Source organism: Vulpes vulpes, chromosome 7 (assembly GCF_048418805.1).
Source record: "Vulpes vulpes isolate BD-2025 chromosome 7, VulVul3, whole genome shotgun sequence".
Taxonomy (NCBI): Eukaryota; Metazoa; Chordata; class Mammalia; order Carnivora; family Canidae; genus Vulpes; species Vulpes vulpes.
In genome coordinates this window covers 8,669,157-8,693,208 of record NC_132786.1, presented here as the reverse complement: position 1 = coordinate 8,693,208, position 24,052 = coordinate 8,669,157, and the positions used below count along the sequence as shown (strand labels likewise).

At 38.4% G+C, this 24,052-nt stretch overlaps 1 protein-coding gene across 3 annotated transcripts in view; it reads right to left on the bottom strand.

Annotated features, from left to right (window-relative positions):
• Positions 1-8,928: 8,928 nt before the first annotated feature.
• BRAF (B-Raf proto-oncogene, serine/threonine kinase) overlaps positions 8,929-24,052 on the bottom strand; it is a 177,857-nt gene continuing 162,733 nt past the window's right edge. For 2 of the 3 annotated variants that reach the window (XM_025982226.2, XM_072762861.1), the window contains 3 exons: positions 19,488-19,622; positions 15,773-15,926; positions 8,929-10,328 (listed from right to left, as the gene is read on the bottom strand). In XM_025982226.2, coding sequence (XP_025838011.1) covers positions 10,306-10,328; positions 15,773-15,926; positions 19,488-19,622 — 312 coding nt within the window. In that variant the 3' untranslated portion in view covers positions 8,929-10,305. Of the gene's footprint in view, positions 10,329-15,772; positions 15,927-19,487; positions 19,623-23,079; positions 23,222-24,052 lie in introns of those variants that run through there. The other variant, XM_025982227.2, reaches the window with a different exon arrangement.

Sequence of the window (24,052 nt, the reverse complement as noted above, 5' to 3'; positions counted from 1 at the left end):
TGACTTGAAGCACCAGAGGTTGGGGTGCCAGCCCCGAGCAGTCGCAAGTCCAGGTACCACTTTTGGCTCCCCCCCCAAAACCTTACAGCTTACTGCTGACTGGAAGCCTTATTGAGAACATACACAGAGACTCAACCTGTTTTGTACATTATACGTATTATATACTTAGTTCTCTTAAAGCCAGAGAACAATTCCTAAGGAACAGGAAATACATCTACAGGACTGTACTACATTTATCAAAAACAGTCATGTATAAGTGGACCGGCACAGCTCAAACCCATGGTCGAGGGTCCGCTGTACGGCTTATGGGAAAATAAAGTGGGAGAGGGCCCCAAAAAGATGTTAAGTATATTTGATTGACGGTTATATATAGTCGAATAGAGAAAACTCGGGGCTTACATGGGCCTGGTACTGTGGTAAACACTTTGCATGTGTTAATTCTAGTTAAGTGTACATTCCTCCCATTTTTTTATTTTAAAGATTGTATTTGACAGCACAAGCAGAGGGAGAGGGAGAAGCAGGGAGCCTGATGTGGGGCTTGATCCCAGGACCCCGGGATCATGACCTGAGCTGAAGGCAGGTGCTTAACCAGCTGAGCCCCCCAGGCGCCCCTCTTCCCCTTCGATAGATAAGGATGCTGAGCTGTAGATGGATGACTTGCCCAACCAAGTCATACAGGTAGGGTTGAGGTTCAGAGCTGATCTGGTTGGCTGGCTCTGGGCAAGTCAGATTATCCGAGTCCGTACAGCATATGTAAACCTCTGATCATGACCTACTCACAAATAATTTTACATTTTGACCTAGAGTCCATGCCTTTGTGGACATATATAATCCAAAAGTTTCATGAAACAGTATTTAGCTTTGATACACACTGATACTTTCTCTTACTCTGGTCTACTTACAAAATGCCTGAGACGGATTCTACTACCCACTAATAGGACTCAACCTGCAGTTTGAAAAACTGGCACAGTGCTTGAAGAATCCAGGCTCTGGAGTCTGACTTGCTGGATCTGACTCATTGCTTTACCATTTACTTGGTGTGACTTCTCGGGCAGATTACTTACTTGATCTCCAACTTCCTGATTTGTAAAAGGGATTAGATTAAATGCATTATTAGCCTGTAAAGCCCTCAGAACCACACCTGCTATGAAGGAAATACTCTCTAAATGGAAGCAACCGTTACTTCGTTGCTAGACCACTTAAAAGCTAAGTTTATAGCGACCCTTGAATCTGTGGCTGATTTTTACGGAAAAGCCCCAGACTAAGCACGTGAACATACTCCAGCAGATGCAGTGCCGCCCGTCTCCACTGCCAAACAACACACTTAGAATGTCTCGTGCTCCAGTAAATGCTAGGTGTGGCCTGACAGATGGCGAGCAGAGCCCTACCCTCTCAAATGGAAAGGCAGGTGGTGAAGAAATTACCCATGGCAACAGAGCTCAAACCTCACATTTTAACACTTATAACTTTGTTTCCTATGGAACCTTGAGTGCAAATAACAGGGGAGGCACCATATAAGGAACACCTGGTTGTGTGCATGTTCCAGGAAGGTACAGAAGTCATCGTGGCTCTGCTTGCCCCCAAGACTGTTCTGTGGAAGAGGGTGACCTGGTTGCCCACTGCCACCACCTCGGAAGCGTCAGTGGGACCAGTGTAGGTAGCGGAGGACACCGGAGCAGCCTGGGCTGGAACGCACCTGCCTCAGCAGCTAGGCCCTTGCCTTTTGTCACTTACCTGCGCAGGGGTGAGTGGAGAATCCCTGGCACCACATTCATTTCCAGCTATGGACTCAGTGCCATGGAGTCAACCTCATTTCTATCCGTATTTTGTTATAGCCACTACAACCGTAACAATTATAAATAGGTATGTTTCATATACACTTTGCTTATGTATGGTAAATCCATAGCGCATACAACTGATGTTGAAAACCGCAGTCCTGAGTCAGTCAGTGACTGACAGTGAGGGGACTTGGGGCAGAATGTCCTTAAGGATTCCTTCTGCACACATTTTATGAGCCTAGGACTGTAGAACCCAGGGAGCAGATCCAATTATCACAGCCCCTGACAAAATTTCGGAATAAATAATGTGCTGTCCTGAAGACTCTTCTGTCCTTCCTGTTCTTGGACGTATGGTTTCCAGATGAAGTTTTAAAATGATTTACTCCTGGGGCGCCTGGGTGGCTCAGTGGTTGAGAATCTGCCTTTAGTTCAGGGTATGATCCCAGAGTCCTGGGATCGAGTCCCACATCAGGCTCCCTGCAGGGAGCCTGCTTCTCCCTCTGCCTGTGTCTGCCTGTCTCTCATGAATGAAAATAAATAAAATAGGGGTTTACTCCTCTTCTGGAAACTGCCCGGTTATCTGACATAGCTTGAAGTTATTCTAGGGCTCTTTCAAACTTCAGAAATCACACAGACACAACTCATTGGGATAACTAGCATTTTTAAAAAAGTGTAAAATACAAGTGCACAGTTTCAAATATTTACGTCTGTGAACATTCTGTGTTCCTACAGCAAATGTATTAGAAATTGTGTCAAAAAAGCGTGGAAAGATACAATTTTAAGGGGAACTTCTGACAAGACTCCTTCAGTGACTCAATTAGGGCAAACACTTGAGCTGAGCCCCCTGCAGGGGTGCAGTCAGGTCACAGCAGGAGAGAGTATTTGAAGGGCGTCACCAACACTGGAAAGAAGGCTGTCCCCACCACAGGAGTGCATACAACATAGCAGGCGCTCATCTCGACAACTTAAAGAATATTTAAAAAAAAATTTTTTTTTCCATACAAGTAACTTCTACCCAAAAAGCAGTAAGTGACATATATGAAACAGATTTCTCCGTCTCCGCGTTGCCTGGAAGAACTGTCAGGATCCTGACTACTGACGCTGTTGAATGTGATGGTGCTAGAAGAAGAATCTTAATAAAGGCTTCTCCATGCAGTCAATCTTTATTATAGCAGTATTCGCATATTCACATCAAGTACATAGAACTTTTTGCCTTTTATATAATACAGAGTTTTTAAATAACTTTACACAGAAATAAATCTCTTCAATCTGAATTTCAGCTATCTTTTTAAAATTCTCCATGCTTTCTATCCAAACTGAACAATATTTTCCATTGTACAAATTTACATGAGAAAAACTCCAAAGTACAAATGAAGGGACCTGAGCAGGAAAGAACCAAAGTATCAAGAAGTGGGTAGGGGGAGGAATTAAGGGGAAAAAAAAAAAAAAGATTCAAGCAAACATTGAGGGTTAAGAAAGGGACAACAGGGAGACATCATCCATTTGACTGAAAATAAATGTCTTTTTTTATGAATTGAAAAATAAGCTTTAAAAATAGTTACTCCATTGTAATTTTTGCAAAGCAGGTATAAAGAGGTCTGTGGACAATTTAAAAGTCCCCATTTTTTTTTTACTGGGCACACCCCAGACTCCATGAGAATCTTTTCAATGCTCGAGTGGAACTGAAGTGAACTAAACCCAAACCTTTGGCAGCGAGAGAGAGAGGAATGTATATATGTGAATCGCCATTAGGTTTGGAGTGGGAAACCAAGAGACATTAATTAACTGTGGTTAAAACATGGATTTCCCTTTCCTCTCCCTTACAGAAGAACTGTCCTCAAACCAAGAAGTAAATGAAAATGGGGGGAGGGTGTTTTCCTTTTTTCTTGGTTTAAACCAAAGAGCAATCCTAAGTACTGAACTAGAATTCAAAGGGACCTATATTGAGGAATGGTCAGATTTGAGCCCCTGATCAGCTGTGCGCTCCTAAGGCGGCAGCCGCTGAGTGAGGAAGGGTCCGAGTGTACAACCAACAGAGGAGATCACCACAAAAACGTATCACTGTGATAAGAGTCCTTGAAATCAGGCAGGATCATGAAGGCCAAGTCAAGACCATAACCTGTGGCACGGCCAAAGGAAGAACAAGAGGACCCAATGAATTCATTTCCAGATGAAGGAGGGAAAGGGTACAGTGCGCGCGCGCACACACACACACACACACACACACACGTGGACGGACATGCACGCACGCACACTCCCGTATGTAAACTAATGTAACATGAAGATAAATAAGACATAAAGTTTAGCCACTCATGTTGGTAATTAACAAGAATAAAAAGGGATTCTATGTTTACATAGCTGGTTTTAATCAGCTATGGAACATACACAAATGTATTAGGAAGGAATGTTCGTTTTTTAAACTGTTCACAGCTTAGAATAAAAAGCACACTTATTGCACTCTTACATTTATTTCAGGTAATTATAGTTTATTTCCCACCATCACATCAGTTCTTCCCTAGCCCCAGACTTACTCCCACACCCCCCCGCCCCCAGCCCATTTTGGTCCACTTTCTCTACATTTGTGCCTACTCTGTGAGCTTTGCTGTTTATGCTAATCTGAAGTTTATTCCACCAAGATACATGTGGGTTAAAAAAGGCTTAACACACAAATGCAACACAGAATAATTTTCAACACAAAGCTGGTACTAATAAGCAACTTAGAACCCCCATCCGCAACGCACCCCTGTAAATGAAGCCCTTCCCCTGCTGCATCTCTTCAGCCAACTTCCTGCCCAATTCCCTACAGCCTGTGACGAGAGCCAGCTGCTCGGGAGTGCTGGACAAGATGCTCAGCCTGCCGGAGAGGCAGATGGTTTGCACAAATCTTGTTTTTGATACTAACACAAATAAACATTTCAGTTGTTTGCCAAGAGTACTTCAATCTACAAAATTCTTAGAAAACAAACTCATCACACACACACACACACACACACACACACACACACACACACACCAGATACATTGGCTGTGTCCTCATGCATAACTGGTTACATCACTGTAATTAGTCAAAACAATTTTGTTAAATAAAATTATACATTTTAATAAAATTAAACATTTTAATAAAACTAATTTAGTAATTACTAAAACTAAATTAACAATTGGGTAAAGGGAGTCAAAGGGTAAAAAAAAATTAAATAAAAAAGGATTAAAATATTAACAGCTTGAGAGTTGTGGATGTTGAAATAAAAGATCTACTTAATCACTTTGAGGTGAGGATGAACCATCCCTGTGCACGTTGAGGCAGTGTTATCTTAAATATTTTAAGACTTCATGTTTCTGTCCTCCTCTACCTTAAAAATCCCGATAGAAACTGTTAATTACCCTTTCTGCCACTGGCAAAATTTAGGACTAAATTTCAATTTCAATGTCTTTGCTTGAAGAGAAGTGAAAATAAGTTATCTGAAAAGATATGAGCCTAGGAGAACTAAGACAAAACAAAGCTTACTCTCTCGTGTGCTGATTAAACAAAAACCTTACCAATATTTTCAATTTTACCAGAGCTAGCAATACTGGCCACTTCATTCTCCCCTGGCCAATATACAAATCAGGCAGAGATGCTACTGCACTCCTTGGGTGCTCAGCAACCTATGGGCATCAGTAATACAACTTAGTAAAACATCGGGAACTTGCTGGACAGTGCACTACCTTTACCTGGGGGTGGCAAGAAATGCAAGGTACAAAAAGCACACCATGATGTGTGTCTAATTCACGCCCACCAGCCACGTCATTAACTATTCCAATGCCCCCCTGAGAAAGGGGCCCCCCCACCCCACCTGGTTCCTACAGCACCCTGAACACCATTAGCAGGACAGTTCCACATAATTTGCAAACATGTCCTGGGAGGAAAGTTTACATTTTAAAATCTGAAAAATCACTGTTTAGGTTGGCAGCAGTACTCTGGAAACTGATAAAATCAAATCCTGTCCTCTATGTTAGCTTCCTCCTTCTCACGCTCGAGAAGTGTTTGCTGCCCAGCATATAGCACTTCTGACGCCCAAACTACACCAATTCCTTAACATGTCTGTCCAACATTTCTGTTATATAAAAGGTCCATGCTTTGAAGAACCTATGGAGTAGAAAAAGTTTCTCTAGAAATGTCACTGAACTATAATTTTCAACCTAGTTGCTCTATGTGATAAATATATCTGACTCTACTAGGGATTATGTGCTTTAAAAAAATAATTTTGTTCACTGAAAATTTACCTGTGTTTTCTCATTTTTTAAATGATTTTGGCTATAAACCCTTTAGTGCATGTCTCTGCAGTCTAAATTGCGCTCTAAAAAATATTAACACAGCTGAGTTGGACTAGAGTGGCTGCTCTCTTCACAAATCACTGATTTCTGCTAAAATTTTAGCCTTTTTAAAAAAAATTTTTATTGCATCGTGAAGGCACAGTAAAGATCATTTGGCAAATTGTCAAGGTATTTTTCTAGAGCCTCACCTACACCATGTCAACGTATGACCTGTAAGCTATTTGCTGTTTATACTCAGTAAACTTTCCATGTATGGTTACTTTTTTTTTTTTTTTTTTTAAATAGCCTATTGGTTGAAATCTGCTAGTCCCAAGGTACTGATTTTCTAGTGCTAACACTGCCAACCTTAGACAAAGAAGAGAATCATGGGGAATCATCTATCTTTTTAGCTGGGCAGTCTCTCAATAGAAGTATCTGTGCATGTGATGAAGTTGTGGCTAACTCATCATGAAGATGTATTATCTTGCCAAGCCTACTGAAAATTAAAATTGTACCACTGTTAGTGAACTGTTACTGTAACTACTTAATTTTATGCAACTGACTTAAGGTGAAGATTCTGAAACATACCGCGCAACAGATGCTGGCACCACTTGCAACAACATTCAGAAACTCAGAGCTCCATTTTTCAGTTATTACTGCCGAAACGCACAATGCCCTTTAGGACCGAATGAGAGTGCTCAAAAAACAAGGACACGCCAAAGTTAAAATCTTAAATCATCTTCATGTTCTAGAGCTCCTGACTTTTCATATTTTAAAATAAATAACTATTCATTACCTCATCCTGAGGAGGTAGTTTTTTGAAGAGGTCACCCGAACCCTGCAGTGTGCTTCAAGCTGACGCCAGATGGGGTGGACCCTAGGCTGGGGAGGGGTGCCTGGGGGTGCAGCACTCCCAGCTGACTGGAGGAGAGCCTTGTGTGCTCAGAGAGCTGGAACTGCACCAAAGGAGAATTGAGGAAATATTTACAGTTTCCAGTGGACACTGCTCAAGTCTCCATCACCTCTTTAAAACTATGTCATGCTCTTTCTCTTCTAACAGCAACAAAAATATAATATGTATGTATCATACGGCATTTTATCTCCTATCTCCTAGGATGCCGCAGCATATCCTACAAGATCATAAGTGCAACCAGGGACTGGATGTTCAGGAACCAGAATTTGACAGATAGAATCTTCTTTAAAGGTGCAGTGAAGTACAAATGATCACACCGGATTTTCTATTCACAAATCCCTTTTATAAACTACTTTTTGGTCAATGTTATTTCAGCGGCAAAAGTCTAGACCCTAGACTCTAGTTTGATGACAAAAAAGTCCATCAGGAATACTACATATTCTGAAACAATCTTCTGTGTTTGCTCTCAAATTCTTCAGAAGGCTTCACCTCTTCTTACCCAAAATAAAATACACCATAGAAGGCACTGCAGCCACTTTACGGAAAAGAAAGGCAACTACAATCTTTCAGGACAGTCAGTGATGCAGCCACACTCTATCTATACAAATGACTCATAAAGTGCTTTGGACAAACAAGGAGTTCTTCCTTGTATCTTCTTAGGAGCTCAACAAGTCTATCTGTAGTCTAAACATCAAAAAAATAAGAGGAAACCCCTTTATCATGTCATTTGTAAACTAGAGAAAAAACTACTTGATGGAAAAAAGGGGCTAAGAAATACTAAAATTTTATTTTTATTTTTTAAGGGCTCTATAAAAATCTCCCAAGAATACCCTGAGCCTGGCTTCTGGCTGGACACAACTTCATTTGAGACCAAGTCTGTTCCCTGCTTTCAAGGGAGAGCAATCTCTTCTAAAGAGGATGGAAGAAAACAACGTGTCACCTTTCCAATGCTATGCTCCCCTCTGTCATCCTCTACCCCTGCCTGTGCTGGCCTCTGCCCCTTGGGTGGGGGTGGAGGTGTCCTGCAGCCAAGTGGCCAGCTGCTCTGCAGGACATGCTGCTTTTCAAACCGAGCTCTCTCCAATCTTGGTAAAGGGAACACAACCACCAGTTTAAAAGCATGTATGGGGACACATGTAAAAAGATGCTTTTAAAAGAGAAGCAGCATTATGCACACAAGATGCTCTTCCAATCAGCATGAATCTTCGCAATTTCTGAATTGTCTCTGCTCATGTAGGACTTAGGAACACACTGCTTTTCAAACTCTAACAACTTTAGGATGTTTTCCATTTTACTACGATAATCTTTCACAGCCTATAGAATTTTCAGTAGGCTTTCCTCTGGATACAGGTATTTTAGCAAAAAGCATCGAACTGCAGTGAGCTTAATGGCTAAAAGATAGTGGGGTCAGTTACAATTTGAGATTTTTAAAAAACAACTTCTAATTCCCTGATTTATTTTATAGGTTCTGTCTAATATCTTTAAGGTCCTTGGCTACATTGCTTGGTTGGGGTAAGTACATTTGATTTGATTTACATTCCTAAATCCTGGCAAGAGATTCTATAGACTCATGATAAGGGAGGTATTTGTCATTAATTTGCCATTAATACATCCAGAGTCACTTTTTTGGTGACTACTGCAATTTATGCCACCCTTTAGTAAAGGCCAATGAAGCTATAACTGGGTTCTAATTTCCACTTATGCAAAGAAAAAGAATGACGTTTTTAATACCTGCACAGCAGCTCTTTCTATAAAAACAACTGATGTTAGGTTTCAAACACCCTTCCTCAGACCCAATACACTAAAATTGTGCTATTCTAAAAAAAAAAAAAATAAATAAAATAAAAATAAAATTGCGCTATTCTCTACCCGGGGAACTCAGCTGCCAAATTACTCAACCTTTTGAAGACCAGGCTTGGGGAAAAAAGGAAGAAGGAGAATGAATGGAGACACCACCATTTTTATTTTAGGTTGCATATTCTAGATAAAAGACTGGAAAGAGGATGGAGGATGTAGTGTAGGAGTAAGTTGGAGGAAAACATGAGATATTAGCAAAGATGTTAGTGTGGATCCAGCAAGTACCATTAATTTAAAAATTATAAATATCTGTCATTATGCTAAGACTCCCCATATTTAGGTAGAGAAAAGGATAATGATCTTTCTTTAAAAGTTGTTTATATAACAAAAATACAATTTTCCAGGATATATAATTCTGGTGGGAAGTATTATTTTATTCCAATTCAATTAAATCTGAAAATTATTTTCTTTTTAATAAAAATATAATAGAGAAACTCAGAAATTAAAACTTGTACCTTACATTTAAATTACATAAATGTCTCACACATTCAAAACTGTTATCAAGCAGTTTTGTAGGCTTTTAATTGGATACCGCCATGGCATTTTGTGCCCTGGACAAAGTAGCCACATAAGTACTTGATGACTGGAAGAGCTTAGGAGGAAGATATTAACTGTATTTTCCTGAGAACTTGCTACATTGTGGAGGGCAAAAAAAAAAAATCCCCAACACTTGTCTTCATTGCTGGACCCAGTGAGAAGAGAAGGCAATGTGTGCCAGCACTTTCCAGCCTGCGTGGTTATAGGCAGACACCCTCAGTGAGCAAGGAAACAAAGGCCAGAAACCCAGTGGGTCAGGAAAAAGATGCAGCATTCCCTTTGCCCCTACACCAAAACGTGATCCCCCCCGCCCCCGCCCTCGCCTCTCATTCTCCATTTAAATACAAGAGCTTCACTTGATAAAAATTTGTCAAAGACCGGACATGCACCACACAGAAAGGCCATGCTGCATTTTTGTTCCATCCCTCAGAAATGAACCGGTGGTGACTAGGGGGAAAGAGCTCCACGACAAAATCCCAGGACAGGAAAGAGAACGATGCTTGGCGATTGCAGCTGCCCTGTCAGGTGACCAGCCACACACTCATCTGGCGGTTAGAAGGGCAGAGCTGACGGGCAGGCTCTCCACAGCCAATCTCCCAAGCTGTAGCAGCAGTTTCTTTCCATCATGCCTGACCATCAAAAGGTCAGAACTCAGGCTCTCCTCTTCCTTCCTGGGAGTGGGCAGACTTGTATGCACGTGGTATTTGTGTTGAAGAAGAAACACTGGCAGCAGAGAATTCTGGTTCCTAAAACATTCTTCCCTCTTTTGTTGGATGGGAAATTCCATTCTGTTCCACACCAGCTTATGCATTGAAAATTCTGTATCTTTAAAAAAAGATTTGAGGAACAGAACTGTGTTTTGATGTTAACAAATTGTACGAACACAAGACTTAAGAAATAAGAGTAGTTGTTGCCATGATGGTGTGGCTACTTGAAGGCTGCAAATTCTCCTGTAGAGGGAGGACAAGAGCTAATTTTAAAAAAGTTATCTCAAATAACCAAGAGATCTAGAAAAGCCTCACTGAAACCTCACTGAAAGGGGACTCGCTAACTATTACAAAGCTAGCAACATCATCACTGATTTAAAAGCAAAAATGGCCGAAATCCATAAAAGAAGATAATTTATAGTATATAGACTATGCTTCAGTTTTGCCAATTAAATATGGAGTCTACAGGTAATTTCCCATTTGGATTTGACATGCTATGGTTCTAATCAAGCTGAAAAACCATTCCAACGAACAAAATTTCTCAGATATGGATTGTAAAATAGTAAGGTTGATTTGTTGAAGACTTTCCCCCAATTATCAACTCATTTCCATTATTATAATGATGCAAGTCCAAGCAGTCACTGACACCAACACAGGATTTCATTTAGGAGTGACCTGTCCACTCTCTGACTGCCAACTGGCTACTACAGGACACTGGTATGTCCTCCCAACAACAACAGATTGCTAATGACTGGCTGACTGAACCCCCAGATCACAGGCTGATAATATTAGCAACCATCTGAGTACCTGTTATATGTCAGGTGCCTCACTGAATGCTTTACATATATTTGCATCTAAGCCTCATAATCACTATAAGGCAAGTGCTATTACTTCTCTAAACTTACAAAGGAGCAAGCGTGGGTTTAGAATGGTGGAGTAATTTGCCTGGTATCTCACAGCTAGAAAATGGCACTGTTACGATGCAAGTCTGGGGGTGGGAGTGGTCTTAACAATGAATATACCCTGAAATAATTTTCAATAATAATTTATTTTCCCACTCTGAGTATTAATACTAATTGGATTGCAGATGGTGATACTATCTCTTTCTATTTAAGGATTCCTTTCACCAAGCAAGTAACCACAGTATTGTGAGTCAAAAGATCAACGAAGGATAAAAGAATCATTACCTCATATTTAAAGTTAAAAAGTCTAGGGAGGGAGTATGGCATTGATTAAAAAAAAAAAAAAAAAAAAAAAGCCAAGTCACTAAGACCACAGAGAGCCAATTATGAAGAATATAACCACAGAAGACTATTTTGTGAACAGAGACTAGAAATCTATAAACATTCACACTACCTTTGCTTATGGTTTAAGTACACTGTGGTTTGAAGGTTGCTATTTTTTCTAGTATTTTCATATATTTCTTTAAGGTAATTTTCAACATTCTAATTAGTAGTCACTGTATCCTGCAGAATCTGAATCTCATTAAAGGAAGTCAATGTGAAAATAGGATTTACTTGCAAATCTTTATTTTTAAAAAAAATCTTCCAGTTTTTAGAATATGGCTAGACTTTAATCTATTAAGTGAGAATATCAAAAGTGATAAAATTCTATGTCAGATCTTATATACCACATTAAAAAATAACTTTAAAAAATCGTCATGTGCTTCCAATTACGATAATTAGACATCCCACTTTGTACAGTGTTCTACTCTACAAACTTAAAAGGTTAGCCTTTAAAAAAAAAATCACAAAACAGTCTCCCAAAGTACAAACTCGTACCAACAAACTCCAAATCAGATACTAATAAAGCAAACACTGAAGACCATCTTACCACTGTCTACTGCTTCTAACGGAATGCAGTTATTATTTCATAAGCAGACTTTAGATTTAGGAATAAAAAAAGACAAAAAGAACTCAAGAGTTTATGGATCAATAAAATAAAACTCTTTCTATATATGTCCTGAAATCATGGAGAAATTTAAGGAAAGATGGGCCTAACAGGCAATGGATCTGCTTTTGGGGAAAAAGGCATACTCCTTCTTGCATATCCAGAAATCTCTATTATCCCACCTCCTATCCTATTTTATTTTATTTTATTTTATTTTATTTATTTATTTATTTTTTCTATCCTATTTTATTTGAGGTAAGAATTACTTGAAGTGAAACATCCAGGATACTACATGACTTTTTGAAAATTTTGGTATGTTAATTATTGCCTGAAAAATCAGAGGCCAAAATGAAAAAAAAAATTTTTTTTAACCTTTCTGGTTGAGAATAACCTAAGTTCTGTTTTCCATTTGACTTTATTTAAGATTAAGGTAGAGAACATTTGGGAAGGCCCTGTGATTTCGAATATCTCAAATATTAAGATTTGTTTATTTGAAATCTAAGGATTTTACTAACTAGTTTTAAGATATTACATAATTACCTTTTATTCCTGAATTGAATGTATTTCAGTGGCTATTATACATGTAATTTGCTATATACTTCTTCAAGAAAAAATACGCTGTGAAAAATCAATTTGCACAGAAATCGATCACTGTTTTAGGTGTAGGGGGGCATTCATTTGAAACCAGAGTAATTCTCATTCTTTCTTTGTGGTGACCTTTTACGAAGTTTCAAAAATATGACAAACATTCTGGCTCAGACACACTGGACTTCTTAAATTTTAAGAGAAATTACCACAGGAGCGATGAAATATGGAGTAAAATAAAAAGTACTCTAGAAATACTTAATAATTCTCAATCTAATAGGACTGTAACTGACAGTGTTTTAGTCTGAAGTACCCATTTCATAATATTAAAAAAAAAAAAAAAGCAGCTCATTTCCTTAAATTGAGGGACTCACTTGAGACAGGCCATTTAAGCTGGTGTGTTAGTCACTATTTAAAGAGAATGATTTTAACTAATGCTTAGAATGTAAATGGCTAATACAACATTTAATACCTGAAAATAACCTAAAGCATTTATGTGCTGTGATCCCTAAACTACTTAAAATCAAGAAGAAAAATCTTAGTTCCTGTCACTGACCAGTAAAACTTCTTTTTTTTTTTTTTTAATTTTTTTTTTATTTATTTATGATAGTCACACAGAGAGAGAGAGAGAGGCAGAGACACAGGCAGAGGGAGAAGCAGGCTCCATGCACCGGGAGCCCGACGTGGGATTCGATCCCGGGTCCCCAGGATTGCGCCCTGGGCCAAAGGCAGGCGCCAAACCGCTGCGCCACCCAGGGATCCCTAAAACTTCTAAACTATAAAACAAATTTTACAAAAAAGGGTGCCTGCTGAAAAGGGAAATCAACTTTAATAAAAAAATCTGTGGGCTGAGGTTTTAGGAATAAAAGCAATCAGTCATAAGAGAATGAACGTCTTTCTGTTTTAATTACGTAGTCAGAAAGGTTAACTCTACATATGGTTAGGAAAATGATATTTTTATTTGGAGAATATATCTAAAATGCAGTATAAAACAAACAACAGAAACAGAGACTACCGTATGTCTAGAATATGCTCCTTACTTCTCTGCATCCATGTTACTTAATGAACATTTTGCCCTACCATATTGTTCATGTCCTTCCACCAACACTCCTAGTGGGCTCAGTTTGGAAAGAAAACTGCTAGGTGGCCCTTTGAAGGCCACTGAAACTTGCAAGGTGGCATAAAGGAATTTCTGAGCTGTTCTAAGATTCTAAGAGCCTAGCAATGCCTTCTGCAAAGGAGACTGAGAAGAGTCAAATGCAGAGAGTGGGGGGTTGGGCAGTGGTCCGTGTGGGGAATTATAGGGGCAGAAAAAAGGAGTGAGCAAAGAAAGGACAATATGAGTGAAGCAAGTACACTGAGGAACTATAGAAAGAGTTCGATCAGTAAAAAGATCCTTTGACTCTTGTGCCTTAGAATGTCCAAACCTTTGTGCATTCCAGTGACCAATGTAAAAACTTTGTTAGCTACATGCTTGCTATTCAATTCGTGATGGACAAAACTCTATTTAGTAATTAGAGGATTTAGAAATCCTGCACTAATTTAAAATCTTTTTTCCAACAGGTTCCATTCTTTCATGCCTTTCTCTTTCTTATTTTTGAAAACACGAGAGAGGTTCTTTTCCACTACTCTTGCCTAATTGAAAGGCATGAATCAATTTTGAGCAACATGAATGGCATTACTTATTTCAAACTACCCAAATGAGAGGCAAAAGGTATGCCATGCTTCTTCTCACTGACTAGTTTTCCTGGATGAAATCTCATCCATTCAAATTAATAAAGTATTTTAAAAACTTATTTGTGATATTTAAAAACTAAATTATCACTAAAGTCTTCCCAATTTTCTTATTGGCTTCAAAGGATGATATTAAACACAGATGTTGTCTATGTGCCCGTATAGCCCCAAACCACCAGTTATATTTAAAAATCACCATAGTTCTAAATTAAATAAATGAAAATGTATTTAAGTGGCTGGCTTTTGGTGCTGACTTTGAAGTAGACATGATAATTTCTTTGGTAAGATGACAGTGATACTGCTTCTTTCACTTTTGATTCCCAGTAAGATTCTGGCTCATAGTAAGAGTATACTGACTGCCACAGTACAGTCATTTTCTACACAAGAAAAGGTAAATATTAGAAAGCACTAATAAATACTTCACACAGTAGGCTACATAGGCTACAGAAAAAAAAAAAAAAGAATAGCATTCATTCATAAGAACCCTGCTGGGCAAAGAATATAAGGAGCACAAGAATTTTATGACACATGGATAAGGTGATTGTTAAAACAGGTATCATGAGAGGTATGTACAATCTAAAGTAATAATAATTTTTAAGAAGTCCACTACTTGGTTGTTTGGTAACTAAAGATATCTAAACAAACAAACCCAAAATTTCTCACAGAATTCTATGAAGCTTTTCTGGGGGAGGAGGAAACAATGCATCTGTAAGGAAATTCAACTTCTATGTGTATAAGACATCCTTAATGTATGGGAAAATATTATTTAAAAAGAACTCCAATTTTTAACATTCGTCACTAAAAATTCAAGGTTCAAGCATATTACTCATGTCAAATATGTCATTCCTAAGCAATATCTTTGGTTACCTGCACTCGTAATTTGTAAAAAGAAATTCAGTCTACTGCTTTGAGGAATAAAGGACATCCATATTTTCCAAATTATAATAAAAAGTTATAGAAAATAATATTAAGAATAAAAATAACTTATTCAACTCTCGTAAGTTTTTAATTAGATCTGTTTGGATTGCCTTGCCTAACACAGGCTAATCTACTGTCACCGTCCACCTGCAAATCCATGCACAGGAGTGGTGCTGTTCTTGGGACTCCCTAATGGACATGTGATAGCCAACAACAAAAGGTGCATGAGAAAAGTTTAAATGAAGTTTAATAATTAGAATAAGCCCATAAACAGATGTGGAACAGGAAGTAAAGCCTCTGAAAGAGGTACTACAAATGTTTAGCCATGTCTGTGCATTTTATAAAATGCTTGGATGCTGAAAATCCAAAGCTAAATTTACATTTTAGATTTGGAAATAATGATACCTAGTCTTTAAAAACCTACTCATTCTTTGGCTCATCGTTTTTAAAAAAGATCTTATTAAATTTAGCAAATATATAAACAAACATATTTTCATTTCCTTGGTCCCTATGCCCTATACTCGCACACTCTAATTTGTTTCAGTGGACAGGAAACGCACCGTATCCCCCTGCCTGGATGGGTGTTTTTGGAGAAGCACAAGCATAGAGACTAAAATCCTCTGTTTGGAAGCCAGCCCGATTCAAGGAGGGTTCTGATGCACTGCGGTGAATTTTTGGCAATGAGCGGGCCAGCAGCTCAATAGAGGCGAGAATCTAAAAAAGGAAAAGGAAAAAAAGAAAAAAGGTAGAATGAAAATCTAGGTGTTATTAATCTTTAAAATCCCCATCATACTTTACAAGAAAGCACCTGAAATCTTACATTGTTTTTGGTTTATCCTAAATGCCTGAAAAAATACTTAAGAAACTGGTATTTTTCCTTACAAAGAAAAGAGAACGACCAAACTCCTATAATTTTAATCTCTGTAAAATGAATGGGGAAAATAACCTATAGTTAGCTTTTATTTATATTTTAGATCATTTGCCAGCCTTGGAACAGTAAATAATAATAAGTTTTAAACCAATTATATATCTATTTCTCCCAGACCGCAGTCCCTTTTGGGAAGAAGATGAAGCATCAATCAGTAAAGCAGGGGGTGACTTCACAAACACAATCATCAGAGCAACTCATTCTTTAAGAAACTTAGTAATGGGGGAATGTCTTCCACAACATAATTAAAAGTAGGACCTGATGACCCACACTGCTAGTGGCATAGGAGTGAGAAGTGACAGGTGACAATCCAAGAGTGGAAAAGACAGGCAAACTACAAATAGACACCAACACACAAAACGCAGAAACTCCACATAGTTTAAGGTACAGAGAAACGGGTTATAACTCTTGAAGGCAGACAGTATAATGGATGTTCATAATCATGAGACATACGTGTAGGCTTGGCACAATGCCTGGCATATAGTAAGAACTCAATAAAACTTTAGCAGCCATTACTATTATTATGTTTCTGAGCTACCAAAACTTTTTAAAAAGTTAAACTGTAATCTGTATGATTAGTATAAGGCAAAGAAGCAATGTTACAAAACATCTTCAATTACAAGCATAACACACAAATAAAAATTCAAATAATACAGAAAAAGTATAAGTCCTACCTTCCAGGGGTAACCACTGTTAAAGAGTCTATACTTTCTTCTGGACCTTTCCTATGCATAAACATGCACATATGAAAACAGAGCCCATCCCCACCCTCACCACCATCCAAGTGGTATTATACTACACATATTTTTTCTGTGTTGCTTTTCTTTCCCCTCGCTAACTTCCATGCCATCTAGAGAGCTACCTTGATCTCTATGTCTTTAATTTTTCCTATTATGGTAAGCATTCTCGTATGTATCTGAGCACTTGTGGAAGCAGGTTCTGTAGTATACGTTTTTAAGAGTGGAATTACCAGAGCAAAATGTATATATATTTGGAGTTTATGAATTGTACCAAGTCCTTTAAAGAGGCCAAACCAATTTACAATCCCAACAATACTGTTAAAAAATTTATAAGGAGGGCCCTTCTTACTTCCCAACACGGTTCCCAATGCTGGATACTGCCAATCTGAGAGAGAAAATCAAAACGTGTTTCACTGTTACTCTGCATTTTATTGACTGTCCCAGAACTTTTAACATCCTAAGCTCATTCACCATTTGTATTTGTGTGAATCACCAGTTCATATGCTTTGCTCATTTTCTATTATCTTTTTTACTTATTGATTTGTAGGAGGCCTTTACATAATACCAGTATTTATGCTTTGTTATACATGCTATAATTATTTTTTGTGTTTACTTTTCAATAGTATTTTTATTACACAGAATTTTAAAAACTTTTAAGGTGGTCAGACCTGCTGATCTTTCCTTTATCATTTCTGGATTTTCGCTTCTTGCTTATTATTATTAGGAAAGCTTTTCCTACCTGAAGGTCAATAAAAATGACTTCTTATAGTTATGTTTTTCACATATATAAATCTTTAGCCATCTGAAATTTGTGTTTCTGTATAGTGTGAAAAGCGATCTTGTAATGAAAAGTTAAAAATAATACTTAAAACGAGCATCCCTCAGCAATCTGAAAAATTCAGATATCCATTTCATTTTCAGATACCACACAAAGAATTTATATTTAGAAGTATAAACATTTTGTCCCCTTGAATACCACTTAAAAAGAAGGACTATAAGGGGTGCCTGGCTGGCTCAGTTGAGGGTGTGCAACTCTTATCTTGGGGGTTGTAAGTTTGAGCCCAAATTTGGGTGTAGAGATTACTTAAAAAAATAAAATCTTAAAATAAAAAAGTGGGCCTGTGGATATAATTTACATTATTAATATACATCAAGCACGTTAAACAGGGAACTCTAGTACCTGGACTATGAAAATAGAATGTGATACCAGGGTCCTGCTGATATTGGCCAACAGCACTGGTCCTTTTACTTTGATAGTTTTAAACAACCAGCAGTTTTCTGGGTTGAAAAAAAAACAAAACAAAAAACTCTTCCTCGAAGAAATAGTAACTTAGAATTCCAATATGTAAAACATGTATCTACCCACTCTGAGATAGCCCCTTAGAGACTTGTTAAAATCACAAATTCAATCTTTAATGCGTTAGATGGGAATAACAGATTCATGTATTCCTGTAACAGTGACTTTTGTCTTAGGAGATTCAGCTAGGAGTGGGTATTTAAAAGCATAATAAGGTTCAAGAAAGACCAACTCAGTAATTATGGTAGCTAGTAATTACAGAGTCAGTCCTACCCCTCTGAAACTTGTACTGATTTATCAAGACTCGTTTATACAGCGCTATCAGGAACTTCCTGAGCATCACAAAAAACTGAATTTATATTACAATATCTTCCATATCGAAACTTTCTCAGCTTCTTCATGTACTTAGTTGCAGTTTGTGAGGCTTATTAAAGATTGTTAATGTAAGGGCTTTAGCCTTATGCCAGGAAAAGATAAAAAGCGATGGTAATTTTCCAAGAATCAGAGAAAGGCAGACAGTGCCAATAGGTGGCACTTTTTGCCCTATTTGAAAATGCTCCTCCAACAGACTCAGTGTTTTGTTTTGTTTTTTTTCAGACTCAGTATTAAAGGGAAGCTGGGAATGTTTTACCACCAGGAGGAACTGAAGCAGCAGTTCTCAAAGTGTAATATGTAGAAAAACTATGTTCATAATAACACCAAGGCATTATTTGCCTTTTTTACTGTCATTATTTTGCAAGTGTAAGTGGAGTTTTCAGAGGCTACATCATGCAAAATATTGCAACATCACAAGTGCAGAGAATCCAGATGTCTTTTTTTTGCAGAGATTTGCAAAAAAGGTAAAATGATGCCATTCTTTTCATTAATTCTGTTGTCTGGGAAAATACAGTTGTTTTACAAAAGTGTTATTTAACATGTAATGGTTTTATTATGTTTAATTAAACTTATAAATATTTTTAAAACTTAGTTTCAATTTCTAAAATGGCAATTATTACTTATATAAACAAAAGTTCTTTGGGGGTTTTCAATAATTTTTAAGTGTGTAAATGGATTGTGAGACCAAAAAAGTCTGAGAACTGCTAGACAAAATCAAAGTCTTTCTGAATATTTTGTACTGAGATTCCAAATTTCTAGATGTACCACCATTCAAATTCATAAAATCATCTTTATGTGATTACTTATCTGCTCCCTGCACATAATCACATGGAATCCAAATTCACAAAATACAAACTGTATGCTCTAGAAACTATTATTTAAAAATCTACATCTGAGTATTAGCCTATCCTCTTAGGTAACATAAAGCTTCTTACTTGGGGAAAGAGTGGCCTCTCATCTCTTTTCTTTTTTAGGCACTCTGCCATCAATCTCTTCATGGCTTTTGGACAGTTACTCCGTACCTTACTGAGATCTGGAGAAAGATATCCTCGTCCCACCATAAAAATTATCTGGGCAAGGGAAAAAAAAAACAATAAATCATACAACCTTGTTGATGAACTGAAAAATACATAAACATAGAAAATTCAACAAGCAGCGCATTTTTCTGCATGTACACTGTACTTCAATAAAAAGAAACACAATGCATCCCCTACATCATATTGTGGGCTGTAAGCTGAAATCTTCAGGACCGCTAGACTACTGTAAAGTTCTTATTGCTCTCCAGGCTTCCAGTCTGTCCTTATCCATTTCCCACTGCCAGGGTAATCAGATCGGACTGTGCCTCTATTCTACTTAAAGTAATTTATTGAGTATTTATTGAGTACTTGTTGGGCATCACAAGTCCTCTATATATATGTAGCAAGAACCAAAAAAAAAGCTAAGCTTTTTAGCAGTTGTTTTGGCAACAAATTCGTTTGTTGAGGAAATGTTAGAAATGGGGCATGTAGTAATGTAGGTCTGAGAATCAGAGCCTCCTCCAAAGAAAAAGAAGATAAACCACCTTGGGAATTAAGTTTTCTGTTTAATAAAGTAAAACGGCTTGTCTTCCCTAGGTGCAGAGATGAACACTGTTTCTGATTTAATTTTCTCATTTTTGCCTGTTTTGAGAACGGACAGAAACAGACATCAGGCGTCTTGGGACTCTGTGAAGAGAGGGGATTTTGATCTTAGAGAGAACAAGTCATACAGGCACAGACTAGAGGGTAGGTGGAGAGAGCCTGTAAGAAATCCTGTTACACACACACACACACACACACACACACACACGAAATCCTGTTACATACAGGGCAGAGTTTATAAACTTTAGAAACAGTCAAGTCTGATACCCTAACTTTATATTATTTCCTGTTTGGTGCTATAGCAACTTTTGTTTAACTATAAGCTGATTTGCCCAAGAGCCACTAAAGTGGAGGTATAAAGCTTATCCTCCTTTCCCATCTCCGCTCTATAACTGCCCTTTTCCTACTTTATAAAAGGCACACTTTTTTTACCCAACATAAAATTTAACTATAGTACACATTGTTCCAAGAGGTAAAACTGCTGGGTACCAAGCGGACACTTAACAGATACTGGTATTTAACTAGGCTCTAATGAATGGGTAACAAATCCCTTTGCAAGACAGCCGGTTTCCAATTCTTTTGCTTGCAGCAAGATTAATTGAATTGTCAGCTAATTATAAAATTTACTGACAAATTATGTAATTTTGGGTACATTGTAGAAGTAAGTTCAAGTAACTGAGTGATATACTTTATAGTAAAGAATTAATCTTGCCCAGAGGGAGGGCTGGCTTTTGCCTTTGGCTCCTGGGAAGTAATCCCTATACTTCTGGAATGCCCTGCCTGAGAAGAGTCCTTTTGTTTCCCTGGAGGCCTTTGGCTATGCTGGATGGTCTATGCCATAAATGTGATTTATAGAAGGGACATTGAGCTTGACCTCCAGAGGGGCTAAAAACTAAGGAGCCACAGAGGTGGTCAACCATATTTACCTGACCCCGAGCCCTGGTGATAACTCTGGACTTTCGAGTTTCTGTGTTTGGCAATACTCTACACGTTGTCACACAATGCTGCCAGAAGAATTCAGATGCTGTCCACAATTACATTGAGAGAAGAACACTAGGACCTCCAAACATGGAATGTTCTTCAATTCTGTCCTATGTACCTCTTCCCTTGACTGTTGTCAACTTGGAGGGAGTTCTGAGACTTACTGAATGGCTGAATCTGAGTATGGTCTTGGGGACCACTGAACTGTGCATGTGGGTACAACAAACGCCTGACTTTCTCATCTTTGTATCTAATTGAACAGGAGTTTTCAGTGCTTACTTCCTTAAAAATAAAACAAGGAAAGGAACTGATGCTAAGTCCTACCTCACTTTAGCAAAACTCTATTTACCCACAAATATATACATGAACTGATGAGAAAAACCCATGTTGTTCATTAAGAAATATTTCCTTTTTAAAAAAATTTGTAAATGTAACTATTTTTTTTTTAAGATTTTATTTATTTATTCATGAGAGACAGAAAGAGGGAGACAGAGACACAGGCAGAGGGAGAAGCAAGCTCCTGTTGGGGAGCCCGATGCAGGACTCGATCCTGGGACTTCGTGATTATGCCCTGAGACAAAGGCAGATGCTCAACCACTGAGCCACCTAGGAGTCCCAGGAAATATATATATTTTTTAATTCTAAATTTAAATCCTTATTTTTGTTGCAGAGATGTAACTTGAGTGATCAATAAAAGCCTTGAAAGCATAAAAATGTTTCTTCGAAGAGAAAAACTTCCAAAAGTTATCGAATCTGTTTTTTTACACAGATGGTAGGTATCAAGTCAGGATGGCTTTTAGATTTCATTGGATACATTTAAAAGAAGCTCTAACAGCTTTATTTTGAAATGTTAATAAAATATAAAGGAAATCACAATCTTTACAATTACTTCAAGGGAAGACTTACCCTGATAATTCATGTATACTAGATTTAAGTAGCACGGACATGATAAAATCAGCAGCTCAATTTGAAATTCTGGGACTGACTGGCTAATTTCATGCTCAAACCACATTTAGCCCTCCTGGCATCTCTGCACCTTCATTCACAGTGTCTGCTCATCCTCAATATCGCCCCCCTATACTGCCTCAGCAGACTGGTGAATTCCAGTGACAGCACGGCCTGTGTTTTTATTCATCTTTGTCACCCTCAATATCACATAGTGCTTTAAAAATTTTTATTTATTTATTTATTTTATTTATTTATGATAGTCACACAGAGAGAGAGAGAGAGGCAGAGACACAGGCAGAGGGAGAAGCAGGCTCCATGCACTGGGAGCCCGATGTGGGATTCGATCCTGGGTCTCCAGGATCGAGCCCTGGGCCAAAGGCAGGTGCTAAACCGCTGCGCCACCCAGGGATCCCTAAAAATTTTTTTATTAAGATAATTTGCGTGTTGATAAAACACTGGTACTTTCATTTCCTATCTCTTATCTCTTGAGATCTTATGTTTTAGAACCAGCCACCAGGGGAAGAAAAAGAACCCAGCCACCAGCCTGTAACCAAGTCCACGCTTTCTATGAACAAAATCTCCACAGAAAGGCCCATGTGGAGAACTGAAGCCCCCTGCCCTTGGCCCTGACCAAGCTGCCAGTGGACAGCTAGCACCACACATTGTAGGATGTGTGAATGAGCCATTTTGGAAGTGGAGCCTTTAACACCCAATTAATGTACCTTAGGCAATACCATATGACACAGAAAATAAACCTTCCTTACTGACAGCAGCTTGAACTGCAGATTCATAATCTGCTTAAGCCACTATGTTTAGGGTGGTTTATTATACAACAATACTAACTGAAATATACTTAAAATGAGACAGAAGTTTCTGTTATTTTCTTCTTTTTTTTTTATTTTTTATTTTTTATTTTTATTTATTTATGATAGTCACAGAGAGAGAGAGAGAGGCAGAGACACAGGCAGAGGGAGAAGCAGGCTCCATGCACCGGGAGCCTGACGTGGGATTCGATCCCGGGTCTCCAGGATCACGCCCTGGGCCAAAGGCAGGCGCCAAACCGCTGCGCCACCCAGGGATCCCCTCTGTTATTTTCTTCAAGATGACATAGCACTTCTGCTCTAAGGAAAGAAAATCATGAGGATAGAGTGTCAATATACCTAGTTCATATGAATGCATTATTAATCCCAACTTAGCAAAACTGCACTGGAAGAGGGAAGAACAGGGTGATTATTATTATTATTTTTTAAAATTTTATTTATTTATTCACGAGAGACACAGAGAGGCAGAGACACAGGCAGAGGGAGAAGCAGGCTCCATGCAGGGAGCCCGATGTGGGACTCGATCCTGGGTCTCCAGGATCATGCCCTGGGCTGAAGGCGGCACTAAACCACTGAGCCACCTGGGCTTCCCAGATCAGGGTGATTAGAGAGCGAAATGGAAGGATAAGGAGGGGGGAAAAATGACACCAATTTCTTAGACCTCAGCATCGGGTAAGGTAAACGAAAGGCATACTGTTCTGCAAAGTAACATAAGGATGTCCATCCTCTGAAGAGCTAAGAGATGTGCTTTAGTAAAGAATATGATCTTTGTAAACACAAGGAATTCTTTAGTCTGATTTGTTTTCTTTTTTTAAGATTTTATTTATTTGAGAGAGAGAGAGCATGCACGCACGCACAAGCTGGGGAAGCAGACTCCTTGCTGAGCCTGGAGCGGGATGTGGGGCTGGATCCCAGGAGGCTAGGATCATGACCTGAGCAGAAGGCAGATGCTTAACTGACTGAACCACCCAGGCGTCCCTCTTTAGTATAATTTCTTATTTTTATAAATGAAAGAAAAGAAAATACAGACACTTGAAGTAAAGTGACCAGGTCATGCAGGTCACAAGTCCAAGGTTGGCCTTTATACCGAGCTGCTTAACCAGAGTCCTGTTTTAATTTATAGGCAAAAGC